This window comes from Dermacentor albipictus, chromosome 9 (assembly GCF_038994185.2).
Source record: "Dermacentor albipictus isolate Rhodes 1998 colony chromosome 9, USDA_Dalb.pri_finalv2, whole genome shotgun sequence".
Classification (NCBI taxonomy): Eukaryota; Metazoa; Arthropoda; class Arachnida; order Ixodida; family Ixodidae; genus Dermacentor; species Dermacentor albipictus.
The window spans coordinates 118788313-118803268 of record NC_091829.1 but is presented as its reverse complement, the minus strand read 5'-3'; the positions used below and the strand labels follow the sequence as shown (position 1 = coordinate 118803268).

At 48.4% G+C, this 14956-nt stretch overlaps 1 protein-coding gene and 1 pseudogene across 2 annotated transcripts in view; both read left to right on the top strand.

Annotated features, from left to right (window-relative positions):
- omd (integrator complex subunit 5 omd) overlaps positions 1-12173 on the top strand; it is a 57168-nt gene extending 44995 nt beyond the window's left edge. Inside the window, exons 7-8 of one of the 2 annotated variants that reach the window (XM_065443444.2) lie at positions 3336-3481; positions 10899-11038. In XM_065443444.2, coding sequence (XP_065299516.1) covers positions 3336-3458 — 123 coding nt within the window. In that variant the 3' untranslated portion in view covers positions 3459-3481; positions 10899-11038. Of the gene's footprint in view, positions 1-3335; positions 3482-10898 lie in introns of both variants that reach the window. The other variant, XM_065443443.2, reaches the window with a different exon arrangement.
- On the top strand, positions 3593-7581 carry LOC135911218 (putative polypeptide N-acetylgalactosaminyltransferase 10; annotated as a pseudogene).
- Positions 12174-14956: the final 2783 nt, after the last annotated feature.

The window sequence follows — 14956 nt, the reverse complement described above, 5'->3', positions numbered from 1 at the left end:
GATATGCGGTCCTGACGGCATTTCTAATGCTTTTCTTCGTCGCTATGCCGAGTGGCTTTCACATTTTCTTCTCGTAATTTTCCGCTCGTCCATATCTTGTGGCATTGTTCCATCAGACTGGCGGGTCACTCGTGTTGTGCCTGTATTTAAGAAAGGCGACCCTACATTACTATCAAACTATCGCCCTATATCACTGATGGTTACATCTTGCAAGCTTTTAGAGCATATTATCTCAAATTACATGACAGAATTTCTTGAAAAACGTGGTATTCTGTCCCCGTGCCAACACGGCTTTCGTAAGGGGCTGTCTACCACTACTCAGCTTCTCTCTAGCGTCTGCGCTTTTGCCTCAGTTCTTGATAAAGCCGGCCAGGTTGATGTTATATTCCTTGATTTCTGCAAAGGCTTCGATAGGGTCTCTCATTTTGGTTTGATAACAAAACTAAGCAACTATGGGTTTCCACCTAACATTGTAAACTGGATCTGTGCATATTTGAGCATGCGCAGACAATTCGTCGATGTTGAGGGCCATTACTCTGGATGTCTCCCCATAAATTCGGGAGTGCCGCAGGGAAGCTTGCTCGGACCGCTACTTTTCCTAGTATACATTAACGACATAACAGCATGCATAGACGATAGTGTGAGTATTAAATTGTTCACAGACGACTGCTTACTTTACAAAGAGATTAAAGATGCCAATGATCAAGTGATCCTGAGTAAAAGTCTTACTGCGATTTCTGACTGGTGCAACACCTGGTAAATGAAACTTAATGAAGAAAAAACAGTTTTTATGCGCATTACCAACAAAAAACACCCGCTAGCATATCAATACACTATTAATGAATCTGCGGTCTCTGAAACAGACTCCTTTAGATATTGGGTGTAACCATTAACAATCGTCTAACCTGGTCGCAACACATTGATAATGTTTGTGCGTCTGCTTGACGTAAACTCGGCCTACTGAGACACAAGCTGAAACATTCTCCTCCATCCGTAAAACAATTGGCATTCAACACACTCGTAAGGTCGCAATTAGAATATGCTTCTGGGACCCATTCACGAAAAAAATATTTAAAAACTGGAAAACATAAACAGGCTTGCCGTCCGCTACATATATAATTGTTATGGATGTTATGACTCCCCTTCTCAATTGATTAATGAAAATAATATTGCCACCCTAAAATCCCAAAGAAAGGTAGCACGCCTAACATTGCTTTTCCGCCTTTGGAAAAGGGAACTACAACTTGGTCATTCACCCTGTCTCCAGCCGCTACCAGCTAGAGCTACCAGAAATTATCACCCCGAGAAGATAACCCCTATTTTCGCGAGTACAGATTGCTTTAAATATTTCTTCTTTTCTGGAACAATAAATGATTGGAACTCTCTGCCGGCCGATGTATTCCTGTCCAATAACATATTAAATGCCATTGAAAAACTGCATTTCAAATAAACGTGTGACCGCATGAGTATTTTCATGCGTGTTAGCATGAAAAAAAAAAAACTGTGTAAACTAGTACCGTAAATATTTCTCTCCTTTCAATTCAATCCCTTACATTGTACGCTTGTAGAATGTGTTTTTGATGTATTTATATCATCCTTCAATGTACCTCATATGATTCAATGTATTTCATATTTCATATGCACTTCTTTTCTTTGAACGTATTTAATTGCATTACTGTATGAACAAATTCGCTCCTGCCTAGGTCACAAGTTGGCCTGCAGTATTCTGTAAATAAATAAATAAATCAATCAATAAGAAATCCTTCTTATCCGTCTTTCTCGATATGGATAAGGCGTACTATACAACTTGGCATTACAGAATCTTGCGCGACCTGTCGGCACTGGCCATCCGCGGCAATACCGTAAAAGCTCGCATATAATAAGAGTTCCTTTCTCCTATTATTAGTGTCCCAAATTTTTTCCTCGTACTATATGCAGATCCAAACAGAAATTTCAGTCAGAAAATTTGGGCTAGAAGCTTTGGTTTCGTTATTGCTGCGTGGCTACGGCTTGACTTCGTTATTGCCGCGTGGCTACGGCGTGTCTTTCTTATTGCTGCATGGCTACAGCTTATTTTTGAACTCTGGCTAAAGTTAGCTGGGACACCCTGTATATGTGTAGCGAGTCTGTCAGGTATTTTTGTAATTACCAAACTTAGACGCAATTATCAATCACACATAGTGATCTATGGGAGACCAAAAGAAACCTTTTTTTCTTTTTCTCTCTGTTCACAGCTCGCGTATTTCATCTGCCACTCCGAATTTGCTCTTTCATCTTCCGCTGTTCTGCTTGTTAGCTTGGTTACGCCGCCGCTGCTGCACACTGCAGGAATGGGCCATTAAGAGCCGTGCTCTAAGGACTGGCACAGCTTAAATATGTAACCTGTGTCCTACCATTTAGAGCGCAGTTCTTAGGTGCTTCTCCCTGCATGAGCGTCAGCGTACCTTGGCATAACTGAGGGAACAAGCACAGCAAAGGATTGAAGAGCGAACACAGAGCATAGTGGGGGTTGAAAGACGGCGATAGCGAGGAATGTGGAGGAGGAGGGCATGGTGAAAGTGTGAGAAAAGAAAACATAGTGTCGCACAAGACGTGTTCTGCGGCGACAATCGCTACGAGATGACATTGTTTGTTCACCATTGGCACCATCAATAAGGCATGCGATGAGCACGTCCACTGATACCATATATCGAAACTAAATGCTGCACAACCAGAGGTCTGTCTGCGGCGGCTGCTATGAATCATGCCCATGCATCCCCCAGGTGCTGCCTCTCGTGATCTTCAGATTAGTGAGGCAGTCGCGCCGCCCTTTGCTCCATTTGCAACATGCTTCATTTGCCGCACAAGACAGCTTGTCTGTGCCAGTCAATATTCCGGAAAATAGAAACACGTCGTGGGTGCGCATTGGGCAGTGCTTGCCGGCTTGAAAGACATGGATGGATGCGCCCGGTGTGCGATATGAGGTGATTGTTGGGATCCAAGCAGCTGCTGAAGTCTCTGCGATCTGTCGAACTTCAGCTACTGTGACCTGTGAAGTGTGTCTAAATGCTCGCGGAGTCCATGTGCTAGTGTTTGAAAGGTCCGACTGGGCAGGCAGCTTTGGACCGAACCCAGATGAGGCCATGTGCGCAGTTTGTCATAGTGGCGTATCGTTGCTTTCATATCGCAGCATGTTAAAGAACTGGTTTTCATCAAGACCGTGTGGCATAGGCTAGGATGCGTGGGAGTCGCAACTGTTCCTCCTGACATAGCTAGCACCCTACTGCAACCATGCACCGCAATATGCTGAAGCAGGCACTGGCATTGGTGCTGTGCTCCACACTTCTGTTCCACAGCCTAGCCGGCAGCAGGAACCAGGTGCTGGACTATGTGCCTGGCGGTGCCTCCTTCCTGCCCACGGTGCCATGGAAACCCAATGCCGGCACAGAGTTGTTCCAACCGCAAAGTGGCCTCATTGACCCACCGGCAAATGGGAACGGCGGTAAAGCGGAGGTTAACTTGGCACAACATCTATGCGCCCAGGCTGCTGTAGCCAACAACTGGTGCCGGTGGTAAAGTGGACACTGATAGCAAGGAATGGCACGGCTGCATCATGGTCAGCCATGATGCACAGGCCAAAGGCACTGGTGAGCAAGGTGCTGCCTACTCCTGCCCGTGGGCATGAACAAAAGGAAGGATGAGCTGTACAAGGTCAATGGCTTCAAGCGCTGGCCAATCATTCCATTGCGCTCAACAGGTCACTGCCTAGCATCAAAAATCCAGGGTGCCAGAAGTGCTATGTGTCGAAGCTCTTCACGGCGAGCATGGTTGTCCCCTTCCACAACAAGCACTGGACGACGGTTCTGCATACAGCCACCAGCATGCTTAACCAGTCGCCGCAGTACCTGATCAAGGAGAACATCCTGGCTGACGACTACACCAATAAAGAGCAGCTGAAAATGCCCTGGAGGACTACACCGTGAAACACTGGACCAAAGTGCATGCGTGCGACACGGCGCGAGGGCCTGTTCTGTGTGCGCCTGCTGCACATGCGGCAGGCAACGGGCGATGTGCTCATCTTGCTCAACTCGCACACCGAAACAACGTGAACTGGCTGCTGCCACTGCTCGAGCCCATCGCCAAATGCTACTTCACTGTAGTGTGCCCCTTCATCGATTTTGACTGCGAGACATTCGCCTACCACGCTCAGGGCAATAGCGCACGGAGCTCGTTTAACTGGGAGCTCTACTAAAAGCGGCTGCGGCTGCTTATGGAGGACCTGGCAAACCCTACAGAGCCTTTCAAGAACCCCACAATGGCTGGCAGCCTATTCACCATCAACCAGTGCTACTTCTGGGAGCTCGGCAGCTGCGACAAAGGCCTAGACATGTGGGGCAGTGAGCAGTATGAGCTGTCCTTCAATGTCTGGCAATGCAGCGGCACCATGGTGGATGCACCCTGCTCTCAGGTGGGCCACATCTACTGCAAGTGCGCCCCATTTCCCAATCCAGGCATAGGAAGCTTTGTCGGCCAAAACTATGCCGCATAGCTGAGGTGCAGATGGACAAGTATGAGAAGTACCCTGTACATGCGGCGGCTGCGATACTGCAACCTGTAACCTGGTGGCCTGACGGCGCAGGAACAGCTCCGCAAGCGGCTCAATTGCAAGTCCTTCAAGTTGTTCATGGAGAATGTGGCCTTCAATCAGCCTCCAAGTACCTGGCCATCGAGCCGCCCGACTACGCGTGGGGAGAGATCTGGTACGAGAAGAGCTCGCTGTGCATCGACACATTGTTCAAGGGCCAGAAGGAGCAATTTATGCTGGAGAAGTGCATCAGTGACGACCGAGACCAGTCTGCCGAGCAGCAGTTCATGCTCACCTGGCACAAGAACATCCGGCCGCAGAAGCGCATCGTCTTCTTCGACGTGTCCAGCTCCAAGCTGTGGGGTCTCCTCTGTGCTCTTGGGACAAAGGAACGACAACACAGTACTGCAAACAATCGCAAGGGCATTTATTGCACCTTTCATAGATCAATGCCTGCTAGCCGAGTTGCTAACCACAAAACATGCTGATGGGCGCGCGACAAATCTAGGAAGTCCGACTCACCGCAACCAGGTAGCGAGCGAATATGACGCCTGGTCATTCGTGTGTACGGTCACGCGAACGGTGGCACGTTCGAAGGCGGCTACGCGAGACGGTCTCGCAGAAGCATGGGTCGGCGCACGCGCGGCACGGCACGTCCGCACCGCTTGACGATCTCCAACCCAAGAGACAGCGCCTTGTCTTTCCCGCAGCCAAGTAACCGCGCAGCGGCGCAACACTCGCGCCATCTCTCGCACCGCGCTTGTACCACTCCGACCGCCGCGGGCGCCAGGCTACGCGAGCCGTGCGGGAAAACAACATATCAGGGAATGCATGAGAGTCGCGCATCCCCACATCCCCCCAACATTAAATCACTTCTTATTCCGGCGAAACATGTCACACGGTCTAACATTAACCCGTGCTTCGCGAACACGATAGTACATGCAACAGTGGCCGCGCTGAGGAAATGTCCACACGCTGTCCATAGCATGCGAGCCGACTGTCCTTGGGTACACCGCCGGTCACAGCAGCAGCTTTGCAGACTCGACGGCACGATTCCAGGCCAGGACTCTGGAGACGACGACGCAGTAGTCGGTACGAGCAAGCATCGCTCGTGCCGAGGCGCCCTGCTGGTGAGACCCACAGTAGCTGTCGGTGACCGCCGGCTCTTTTTTCCACCGCCGAGGGTTGCGAACTGGATACAGGCGGCCGCCGAAGTCGCTGCACCGAACTGGCCACACCATCACCATCGCCCGGGGTGGCTCGATCATAGTCCGGAGCAGCAGCGCAGACGATGTGCAGGTGACAGCAAGCCAGGGGTGACTCCAATAACGCTGCATACACTCAACACACTCGGCAAACACTAAAGTAGTGCAAGGGAGAGAAATTCTGCATGCGCATCGCCCACGTGGTACGATGTTCAACTCGGCTAGCAAAAGATCGGGCAGCTACACAGATGCTAAGTTCACGTGAACGAAGCTCGCTTCCTTGAGTCGAACGAGTAATTTCAATTCGTGCGAGGCTAAATAGAATGAGGGAAGCAAAGTGCAACACCTCAGCGCCACGGTCCACCAGGTTGTGTCTCTCCACGTGCGACAGGCAGCTTCATAAAGCCTTAGGCCTAAAGCGTCGCTACCCTGACAACAACCGGCATCCAAAAACAACACCCAAAATGAGCACAAAAGAGGCAGCCGCGAGGAGACGTCAGCTCTGTGAGGTGGTCTTACTCCGCTCGGTGCACACAGCATCCGAGTTGACGGCGCCTACCGTCCCAGACGGTGTCGGAGCGCCCGGTGCGAGGCCGCAATACCAGTCAGCCCGTAGTGGCACCCGTGGCCCGCGGCCATCTGGCTCCCAGAGCCGCAACTTCATCCGAGTCAAAGAGATAGAAGAAGCTATTTACATAAGACCGGGGTTGTTGGAGAAATATGGGAGAGGCCTTTGCCCTGCAGTGGGCGTAACCAGGCTGATGATGATGATTTACATAAGAAATTCGGACCACCCACGAGGCTTCCGTACTCACTCGCTTCATGCTTGGCAATGCTCCGCAGGCACTGAGTTTTGCTCTCCCAGGATGCAGACCACGTGGCTCTCGTACCAACGAATGCCATTAAAAAAAACACTTGCGAAAAGGCTTAGCATGTTGACATGTTCAAACACACTACAGCCACCGTCGCCTCGCTCAAGAAAGCATGCCGCCAACGCTAGCGATCAAAATCCACGCTAGCCCTACGCTTCAGTTCAAACAAAGGTCTCGAACGAAGCAAAACTTAAATCTATCGTCCGATGCCCCAAGAGCCCCACGTTGGGCGCCAGATGTGGGATTCTCCTCCCATGCTCTTGGGACAAAGGAATGACAACACAGTAGTGCAAACAATCGCAAGGGCATTTATTGCACCTTTCATAGATCAGTGCCTGCTAGCCGAGTTGCTATCCACAAAACATGCCGATCAACATACCAAACAAGTCCGACTCACTGCGACCAGGTAGCGAGCGAATATATTCGCCCCATGCTGGATCCCAACGCCCGGTCATTCGTGTGTACGGTCACGCGAACGGTTGCGCGTTTGAAGGCGGCCACGCGAGACGGTCTCGCAGAAGCATGGGCACAGCACGTCCGCACCGCTTGACGATCTCCAACCCAAGAGACGGCACCTTGTCTTTCCCGCACCCAAGTAACCGCGCAGCGGCGCAACACTCGCGCCATCTCTCACACCGCGGGTGCCAGGCCATGCGAGCCGTGCAGGAAAACAACGTATCAGGGGATGCGTGAGAGTCGCGCATCCCCACAAAGCCCAGGGCACCCGTTGTGCTCTGGAGCTGCCATGGAATGCGCGGCAGCCAGCTGTTCAATTACAACACAACAATGAAGCAGATTAGCCACCTAATCACAGCCTCCTTCCTCCCTTGACTCCGACACGGAGCGGCGCGAGGTGTTCATGAACTCGTGCGACCCGAATTCAGTGTCGTAGCACTGGCTCTTCAAGTGCATAAACAAGATGGCGCTGACCAACTGGTGATTGCTGGAGCGGCACGCACATCACTACAAAAAAATGTAGCTTGCCGCACTTTTGGGAGCCTCTCCTGCGACCTTCAATGATGTTGGCGACTCCATTCTCCTTACTGCAGCGATGCCACTGGACGATTGCCTACAGTACATAACCCATCACCCTTTGATTGGAAAATCGCTTTCTTGTGTTCCGCGTGATCAGTCACTTCGCCCTACACTGCGTCGCTGCGCTGTTGTGAATGTGACATATTTAGCTTGGAGGCATATTGAACACATGCATGAAAGCATGATAAACTTGCTGTTATATTTACGGGAGTCTATCAAAGAGTGTTTCCTTTTTTTCTAAGTGACATTTAAGTACAAAGAAATGCAGACTCCACTTATGTTTCATGCGCTTCTTCTAGACACCTGTCTGGAAGACAATGAAAGCGGTGTTGTATGTTACTGAACACCTTAGAGTCCCGGTCATGTTGCATCGCTGTGTAACATGGACCTCTGCATAATGTATAGAAGACCTTGTGTGCATAAACAAGACTCAGTGTTTGCTTTTGTGTGCTTAATTTTTCTAAAGACAAAGGAGGGCCAAGTTATTCATTGAAGGCACTCCCTCTGTTTCTGAAGATCGCAATGTGGCAAGGTCATCGGCATCACGGAATGAAGACACGAGGTGGTGGATGAAGGGGGTGGCATGGGAGGCTATGAACTATTACATGTGTGATTTCAGCCTAATGTTTAAATTGGCATTTTGTGACGATAGATTGGCATACGCTCGCGTGCGGGTATACAGATTTCAGTTGCCCGGTGTGCTCAATCCTTTCTTGAATGCTGTTGCATGGTGGCACGTACTTGAGCCACGTATGGCTTAGGTGCGACTCAAGTGCTCTGCTTCTTCAGACAGCATTCTCTGGTACCCACAAGGACTGTCTGAAGGCCCCATGTCGGGTGCCAAATTTATTTATTCATATATTTTGTTTGCAATACTGCCAGTCTCAGTTGAGACCAAAGCAGGTGGGCACAATTTTACAGAAAGAAGCAAACAGGTCATGTTACATGGTACATTAAAAGAAAGTAAGAAAAAAGGAAGAGGCTTCCTTAGAAGGAAAATGTGGTCAGGGCCATGGCTTCAAAGCCAGTGGCCAACTGAGGCTCTTGGAGATGACACAGTGTCATCTCCAAGAGCCTTTACTTCTTCACTAAGAGCCTCCTTTACTGCCTGAAGCCCTAGACCAACTGGCCAGCTTCCTCGTCGCCATTCCTCGCGCTCCAGCCCCAGGCCAGCTTCGCATGGAACGGGCGTATGAGCCAGGCCTAGATGGTGGTGATGGCGGCACAGCGGTGCAGCCAGTGGCCCCACATCGTACAGAGCTGCACTTAAGTTTCGCATGAGGGAGTATCATAATGGGTGAATGTTTTTGTTATCAGTCACGTCGTTAACCTGTGTCAGTTTCCATGTTTTATTTTCTTTATTTTTTTTTTTCTTTTTCGGAGGTAAGCATGCATTTCTGCAAAAACCAACTAGCCAAACTTATTACCCTTACTTCTCTATGTCTGTTTCTGGGGCTTGAGGAGCCTCGCAAAGACTGCTCCTTTGACCCTCAATGATGTACGTTGCTGACACTGCCTCTCGATGGCGATCCGGACGTGTCACTGTTGTGGCAGTCATGTCTCTCAGAATTGCAGATGACAAGACACTGAATCGAAGGAAGGGAGTTACTATGACACGCAGCCTCAGTTTTTGCATTGTCAAGCCAGGCACAGCTGCTTCACCATGCACTCACGCAGCCATGCTCCAACAGCACATGCTGGTGGGCGAGTTGGTTATGCATGATTACAACAAAGGCGCCAAATACAACACTGGACGTAGGAAGGAGACACGAGACGTGTCTCGTGTCTCCTTCCTAAGTCAAACAAATTCAAACAAATTTGCAGCATTGTTTTTGCTTTGCCCTTCACTCGATGTCGCCACCCCAATCGAGAAGAGTGCGAGAAGCATTCGTTGCACAGTGCACCAAATGGTGGTAACTGTAAACTCTGGCACCTATCTTTCCTCATTGCGGCAGGCTATTTCATAAAGCTACAGCTGCTATGGCTCAGGTGAGGCCACTGTGGTGGTGCAGTGGCTGCCATGCATTCTGCTGCCAGGCACTAGGTTGAATTCCCAGCTGTGCTGGCCACATTTCGGTGAGGTCAAAATCGACAAATGGTTGCGTACACTAATTTATTCTTCATCTCACACATCATTCGTGGCACTGTGGAGGCTGCAGGAACTCTTAGCCTGTGGGAAGGCCGAATGCTCCCCGAGATGTGTCCATCTGTTTTGCGTCATCTACCCACGGCCATAGTAATTCACGGTGTACACAGCGCATGCACAGAGGTCCTAACATGTCATGAATTGCTGGAACGTATCACGTACCAAGCAGAAATAAAGCTGTTTAATCCCACCAATAAGCAATTATGCCTGGAACTATATTCCACTGCAAGAGAGCCAAATGCTTGGGACAGGAAAATGTCTGATACTGGTGTCACATGGTCACTTTCGACTGCGCTAGTACCTTCGGCAGTGCTGCAAACGATTTGTTAGATCGAGTATAGGTGCTTGTTAATTCTTAACTGTGAAAGCACCATTATTCTAAATTGTGGTAAAAAATGTCCACATTTTTTTTTACTGTGGAATGCTTTGCAGAAATTGACAGTCACTTACGTATTCTTACGTGATTTGAATGCAGAAGCATAATGACTTCTCTTATTCATTGGTTGTGTCATCGTATGTCATACACACGGCCTTCACAACTTTGTCTTAATCCACCTTTGTCTAATTTCTATGAACCTTAATCCACTTTAATTTATTAATCTTCACTCACTTTACTTCACCTTAATTCGCTTTACTCCATCTTAAATCATCTTACTCTAACTCGTTCCAACTTTAATTGTGTATTACTATTGACATCATACAAGACACTGATGACATCACTAATGATGATGACTTTTGTTACCACTAGTTGCGGACACCGCAGGCTTTTCTGCCTCATGAGACATATAATGCTTTTGCATTAAAAAGCAATGTGCACAATATTTTAAGCACTTAGTAAACAAAACTGCAATAATTGATTGCAGAAGTGAAGATATGCAAGAGACTTGCAAGAAAATGAACAAGAAAATAACAACTAGCAGAAAGCTTGCCAACCCAGCTCTTCCATGCCGTCGAATGGGTTAAGGAACCATGGGTGGTGATAAAACATTTCAGAGCCCTCAACTACATCATTCCACATAACCCTCAGTGCACTTTCGGGACGTTAAAGCCCACAATTACATTCTTTTTTTGCACAGGTGACCATCGAGCGTGACCTTCACATCCAGGCCATGTTTGTGGATCACCCAATTCTGTGGGACCTCCTGCGACTGGTGGCATCAGTGCGGCCGTCGCTGTGCTACTGCAGTGTCCTCCTCCGTGCCGTCATGGCCGTCGCGATGACCCACTGGCGCAACTGCCAGGAGAAGGCAGCCGCCTCGAGCCCCAAACATCTCGAGACCACCCGCACGGTGCTACGCATCATGTCTTTGGGCCAGCTGCTCCCGCCAGCCATGAACAGTCTCGGTGAGGTGCTGCCGCTCTTGAGCCCCTTCGAAGTCTTCTGCGTGTTGTCGGATGTCTGGCAGTACATGCGGAACAACGTCCCCAGCCCGGCACTGTTCACACAGAAGAACCCCACGACTGGTGAGCTGTGGCGCGAGTTCAAGGCACCCGCCGCAGACCTCAAGTACATGGAGCGGCTGAGAGCCATCATGATCAGCAACATACAGACGTGCGGACTGATCTTCCAGAAGTTCTTCAGTGTCGACACATGAAACTGGTGTGAATGTGGACCTTGCTGAATGTTGAAAGTGCTGGTCATTAAGGACCCTAGGTTCGGTATGCCACCAATGGTTGCAACATGTCATGTAATGTTACATCAGCATGGCTGTCTAATACCAGTGTTACATGGCCACTTCCGATCAAGTCCAATTTGGATTGAATTTCTTAATCTCTATCAAAAATTATTGCTTCTACACGGTCCAGTTCAGATTTAGTTTGGATGAGTTCAAGTACACCAGGTGCCATTAGTGGGTCCAAACTACTTATCAGATTTCCCTAATACGCTGCAAAAATTGCAATATAAAATGTTTTTTTTTCTAGGAAATGTTTCATTTCTCATTGTGGGTAAGGCTGTCGTCTGCTGATAGTCGGCCGCCCTCAGAACTACATGATCATCAGCCTATGATCATCATCTAGAGGATCTATCGCCATGCAGGGATTGTGATTGTCTGGATTCATAGTGAGCAAGATCACAATCAAAAGTGGCCATGTAGCAACACTATACCTGAGTCGAGCTCAATCCAAATCGGGCCCAAGCGCAATCGAAAGTGACCATGTGACACTGGTATGAGGCTGTTTTTACTGTATGAAGTAGTTGGCTCCTTTGCAGATGTTTGTAAGCCGGTCTCGTGCCACTTATGTGTCATGGTTTTTTATTGTGCTCAAATTAGGAACTAAGAAATCAGTTCCTATTTGTTCTGTTCCTCAGAGCTGCGATACATTTTCAATAAAATAATCGCTCTACCACAGCCGCTTGTGTTGCGCCAGTATGACTGTACTGTTATGACTTGCCTCTTAGTGTATAAGGTAAGCATGGTTTGCTTGGGTGTCGGCTATATAAAAGTGCACCTCAAATACACATATGGCCCTTCTGCATGTGTGTGTCACTGGATCTCTAGAGAGAACTTTGCTGGCTAGTGTTGTCTGTTCACAGCCATTCAAGCCATTCTGCACTTGATGCAGAAAGAGAGGGGAAGAGAATAAATTTGCTTAAAAGGACAACAACTCGACCAACACTAGGTATCGAAGTCTCGCATGTGAAGCTCCACAGTGTGAAAATGATTTTTTTTTGTCCACCTTTGGTGGACAGTGCCTTGTTGCCAGCCTGTTCCAGTCTGTCACACTCCCATATGAGGTTGGGGTCCTGATCAGCATACTTGTTTGGCAGTGGTTAGGGTTCGTTGTCATTTAACAAGGAGAGGCGGGCCAGTTGGTGGTCCATATTAGAATGCATTATGTAACCGCGCAAACGACAACGGACAAAGAAGGGAACACACAGGTTTCCTTCTTCGTCTGTTGTCATTTGCGCAGTTACATAATGCATTCTAAGTTCGTTGCCAGACAGTCGAGTACACTGTCGTTCTGGCAAAGCCCCCCTACACTTTAATGACTACCACTTGGGCTTAGGTTGTTCTTTTGAAAAGCAATCAACTTGCAGAGGCTGACAGAAAGGGCAAAATATGTAACCATCTTTGTGCGTTTTAGAGTGAAGCTCCTAGGTGCCCGTCCCGGTGTCAAGCGTCGGCATCCCTCGGCGTAACCAGATGAACAAGCACAGCGAAGGATGAAAGAGCGAACGCGAACCACAGCGGGTGATGAAAGACGGCGATAGTGAAGACAGCCCAAGGAGGAAAACGGAGCAGGAGGGTGTGGCGAAAGCCTGAAGAGAAAAGCCGTGTCATACAACATGGGCTCCGTGGCAACGATGGCTCCAGAGTAGCGCATGTCGTCTGTTCAGCTATGACGCCACCATATATGGAAACAAAGTGCTGCACGAGGGGAGGTCTGTCTGCGGTGGCTGCTGTGAATCGCACCCATGTGTCACCTACACGCTGCCTCGCGATCTCCTGATTAGCGAGGCAGTGTCGCCACACTTTGCTCCGTATGCACTGTGCCGCACGAGACAGATTGTCTGCACCAGCCCATATGTTGCGAAATTAAAACATGTATAGAGCTGCACCCAAATTTCGCAGTAGGGAGTATCGTGATCATTGGTGAATTTTTTAGTGCGGACACTTCAATGAACATGTAATGGAGTTACTCAGAAGTTCACCATAGCAATGTCTTTCTGAGCTGCTCAAACTCGTGCTGTGTATGTGGCAGAACACAGCAGCAACATGGCTGTGCAATTTTAGAATGCTAGCGAACTGTGAGTTCTCTGCAATATTTATTTTACGAGTGGTGTTCCAAAAGTAAGTTTCGCTTTTTTTTTTTAAAGAGAAGGCAGTACACTAGGAAAATAAACAACCGCCATAAAAATCCCCGCCCGTTGCTCGTTCAGTGACGGAAGGAGCGTCAGCGAAGGAGGAATGATACATGTGCAGAGCACCGAAGAAGAGAGAGTACCAGCAGACCAGCGTGTCCGAGGTTATTTGAGTACAAATCATGATGGCAGACATACGTGTGCTGATGACTTGGTCACCAATGAAAGTGCATCCAGTATGAATTGGCACCTGTACCCTGCATTGAAAGCCGCACTCTGGGGACGTCACGTCCGAGACAATGCTGAGGTGGAGAAGGCTGTGTGACAATTTTTACATTTCAGCGCACAGTTTTACCAGAGTGGTTTCTTTGAACTGATTGCATGCTACGGCAGATAGCTCAACGTCAGTGATGACTAAGTGGAACGATAGTGCAAGATGTATAGTTTATGATGCCATGGTGTTATTTTTTTTTTTTCTTTCAATAAGGTTATCGTGTGAAAATAAATGACAAAACTTACTTTCAGAGCGTCCCTTGTATTATAGTTATGTTGCCTCTGTGCAATATGGCTGCAAGAGACAAGTGTTGCAAACTGTGTGCACATTTAAGCACGTGCTGAATAAGCATACAATTTGAAGGAAGAGGCACAAAAACCTGCTGGACCATTTGGTATATTTGTTTTTCCTAAGGTTGGTGAGCCTTGTCAAGCAGTTGTTTGGACTGCTTTTTCTCTTGCCAACCTCAATTTCCTGTGTAAGAAAACTGAAACAGATTGGTTGATTAATAGTTCTTATCCTGATTGCAGCAAGATAACGATTCTTACCATAACCACTGTGCTTTCGTGCCCCGTCTGCCTTGCACTTAGTATGTTAAAGTCTTTCACACGTGCATATGTATATGTGTGTGTAGAACTTGGGAAGCACAAGTTGGCTTCTAGCTAGTTGATACAGCTTGAGCAGACTAGAAGCAGCTAGAGCTATGTCAGTCTATATTTCAGACATCTTCAACATGGCTAGCACTTGATCTCTGCAAGCCATAGGCTTCTATCTAATGTGAAGACAGTTCCTTAGAATAAGTCGAAATTTCAAAGGCATTTTCAAGGAAGATCCAGGAAAGCCTCAAGGAATTTAAGGGGGGGTCACCAATGCATGGAGGGGCGACACGGTCAGTTTTGTAAGCGTGGATGCTGCCGGCATGCTTCAGAAAAGGTGAAGGGATAGTTGCATTGACAGGGAATATATGAAACCCCTTGTAGCTTAATCAGCACCACAAATGGAGCGCATAGAAACTGATTTCCTGCGCATGTGTAGAAGCGCTCATCTTTGCTGCT